Source organism: Oncorhynchus gorbuscha, unplaced genomic scaffold, assembly GCF_021184085.1.
Source record: "Oncorhynchus gorbuscha isolate QuinsamMale2020 ecotype Even-year unplaced genomic scaffold, OgorEven_v1.0 Un_scaffold_11417, whole genome shotgun sequence".
Classification (NCBI taxonomy): domain Eukaryota; kingdom Metazoa; phylum Chordata; class Actinopteri; order Salmoniformes; family Salmonidae; genus Oncorhynchus; species Oncorhynchus gorbuscha.
This window is the reverse complement of record NW_025753984.1, coordinates 5,001-8,144: the sequence shown is the minus strand read 5'-3', so window position 1 is coordinate 8,144 and position 3,144 is coordinate 5,001. Positions and strand designations below refer to the sequence as shown.

General features: G+C 48.9%; 1 protein-coding gene across 1 annotated transcript; it reads right to left on the bottom strand.

The window, feature by feature from the left end:
- Window positions 1-334: 334 nt before the first annotated feature.
- LOC124030419 (ciliary rootlet coiled-coil protein 2-like) lies at window positions 335-2,208 on the bottom strand. The gene is made up of 3 exons (XM_046341768.1): window positions 2,081-2,208; window positions 928-1,107; window positions 335-445 (listed from the first exon to the last, which is right to left on the bottom strand). Exons 2-3 carry the CDS (start codon window positions 1,099-1,101, stop codon window positions 371-373), a joined length of 249 nt encoding a protein of 82 aa, XP_046197724.1. The 5' UTR covers window positions 1,102-1,107; window positions 2,081-2,208; the 3' UTR covers window positions 335-370.
- Window positions 2,209-3,144: the final 936 nt, after the last annotated feature.

Below are 3,144 nucleotides of genomic sequence, written 5' to 3'. Positions count from 1 at the left end.
ACAACAGCAACAGACTCAGCAGCACCGTGTGACCTGTCTGGTCTGAGCAAATCCTTTAAATAATCTGACAACAGCTTCCAGCACAGCCAGAAACAACACATTCACTGTTCTCTGCAGATTACTGAAATCCAGTGTTGGGCTTGTGTCTCACTGTCATTGTGTGTCTTGCGTACCTAAGTGTGTGTGTATGTGAGTGTGAGTACATGTGTTTACATGTGTGTTTATATGTGTGTTTACATGTGTGTTTACATGTGTACGTTCTGTTGATTCCCAGTAACATACATACTAAGGACTGTCTGTCCCAGAATGCCATACTGTCATTCTCCCCATCCCTCCAGGGGCCAGGGGCCACTGGTTAGCATGCACCCCATTATCTCAGTATCTGGTTGACGTAGGCCTGCCTCCTCCTCATCTCCTGGTCCAACTGCTCCTTCAGCGTCAGCACCTTGGCGAGGGGGGCAGGGGAGACACAGAGACAGAGAGGGACAGAGACAGAGAGGGACAGACACAGAGAGGGACAGAGAGACAGAGAGGGAAAGACACAGAGAGGGACAGACACAGAGAGGGACAGAGACCGAGAGGGAAAGACACAGAGAGGGACAGACACAGAGAGGGACAGAGACAGAGAGGGAACATGGGTGAATAACAGAAGGTTTTCCTCCTCCCCCCATCTCTTATTCAGTTGGAGGGAAGTCATCTCTCATTGCTTCTCACTGACGTTTTGAAGAGAAGGCGGGGAGAGGACAGAGGAAAGAGAATGAAGGAATGAGGATGCAACCAATAACAGCACTGAAATCCAACCAATCAGATCCAACCAATAACAGCACTGAGATCCAACCAATCAGATCCAACCAATCAGATCCAACCAATCAGATCCAACCAATGACAGCATGACCTGCAGGAGTCTCCCCCCTACCCATTCAGTACCTGCTCCTCCAGGACTGTGACCCTCTGCCGATGGGCTCTCTCCCTGGTCTCCAGAGCCCTCTCCGCCTGTAGCTGCGTCGCCCTCAGCCTCTCTGTCTCCGAGTCCATCTCCCGGCGATGGTGGGACGTCACCTCCAGGAGGTGCTGAGCATGGGAGCGTTCCAGCTGGGTCATCTGGGCCTGAAGGACACAGGATATAATGGAATGACACTACTCAACACAGCGGACTAGTGGTCCTGTGTGTGTCCAAAGCGTGGCACAAGCAACTGCGTCTGCAAAGTGTACAAAACATTAGGAACACCTGCTGTTTCCACGACAGACAGACTGACCAGGTGAATCCCAGGTGAAAGCTACGATCCCTTATTGACTAGTCACTTGTTAAATCCTTTTCAATCAGTGTAGATGAAGGAAGAGACGGGTTAGAGAATTATTTTTTTAGCCGTGAGACATGGTTTGTGTAAGTGTGAAATTCAGAGGGTGAATGGGCAAGACAAAAGATTTAAGTGCTTTTGAACAGGGTATGGTAGTAGGTGACAGGAGCACCGGTTTGAGTCAACAACTGCAACGCTGCTGGGTTTCCTGTGTGTATAAAGAATGGTCCACCACCCAAAGGACAGCCAGGTAACCTGACACAACTGTGGGAAACATTGGAGTCAACATGGACCAGCATCCCTGTGGGAAGCATCAGAGTCAACATGGACCAGCATCCCTGTGGGAAGCATCAGAGTCAACATGGACCAGCATCCCTGTAGGGAAGCATCAGAGTCAGCATGGACCAGCATCCCTGTGGGAAGCATCAGAGTCAACATGGACCAGCATCCTGTGGGAAGCATCAGAGTCAACATGGACCAGCATCCCTGTGGGAAGCATCAGAGTCAACATGGACCAGCATCCCTGTGGGAAGCATCAGAGTCAACATGGACCAGCATCCCTGTGGGAACACTTTCTACACTTTATAGAGTCCATGCCCTGACGAATTGAGGCTGTTCTGAAGGCCAAAGGGGGCTGCAACTCAATATTAAGAAAGTGTTCCTAATGTTTTGTACACTCTGTGTTTGATTTACTCCATTCTAAACCTCAGATATCAGTAATGATGACTGATCTCCTTGTCATGGCGCCTGTCCTATCACCAGTCATCCCGCCTGCTTCCTACCTGTACCGTCTGTATCTCCAGCTGCCGGTGGTTGACTTCCTGCTCCAGGCTGAGTACTGTCTGGCCCAGCTGTTCTCTCTCTCTGGCTGCTGTTGTTGCCTCCTCCTCCCGCCTCAACCTCTCCAACTCCACCTGACACACACACACACACACACACACACACACACACACACACACACACACACACACACACACACACACACACACACACACACACACACACACACACACACACACACACACACACACACACACACACACACACTCCGGTATGAATGTGAATGTCTTTACCATAACCAATGTGCTGGTGTTTCAGCTCTCACTGTGCCCCCAGCAGTAGTAATGCATGTAGCAGCAGTAGTAGCAGTAGAAGCAGCAGTAGTAGCAGTAGTAATGCATGTAGCAGAAGTAGCAGCAGTAGTAATGCATGTAGCAGCAGTAGCAGCAGTAGTAGCAGTAGTAATGCATGTAGCAGCAGTAGTAGCAGTAGTAATGCATGTAGCAGCAGTAGCAGCAGTAGTAGTCGTAGTAATGCATGTAGCAGAAGTAGCAGCAGTAGTAGCAGTAGTAATGCATGTAGCAGCAGTAGTAGCAGTAGTAATGCATGTAGCAGCAGTAGCAGAAGTAGCAGCAGTAGTAATGCATGTAGCAGCAGTAGTAGCAGTAGTAATGCATGTAGCAGAAGTAGCAGCAGTAGTAATGCATGTAGGAGCAGTAGTAATGCATGTAGCAGCAATAGCAGCAGCAGTAGTAATGCATGTAGCAGTAGAAGCAGCAGTAGTAGTAGTAGTAATGCATGTAGCAGAAATAGCAGCAGTAGTAGTAGTAATGCATGTAGCAGCAGTAGCAGCAGTAGTAGTAGTAATGCATGTAGCAGCAGTAGCAGCAGTAGTAGTAATGCATGTAGCAGCAGTAGCAGCAGTAGTAGTAGTAATGCATGTAGCATCAGTAGCAGCAGTAGTAGTAGTAGTAGTAATGCATGTAGCAGCAGTAGCAGCAGTAGTAGTAGTAATGCATGTAGCAGTAGTAGTAGCAGTAGTAATGCATGTAGCAGCAGTAGCAGC

What these genes read in the sequence shown, in the direction of transcription:
- LOC124030419 (XM_046341768.1), bottom strand. Translation starts at nt 1,101, where the DNA reads ATGACCCAGCTGGAACGCTCCCATGCTCAGCACCTCCTGGAGGTGACG. An exon ending in TCACAGTCCTGGAGGAGCAG is followed by an intron (nt 446 to 927) that starts GTACTGAATGGG and finishes CCCCTCGCCAAG; the next exon opens with GTGCTGACGCTGAAGGAGCA.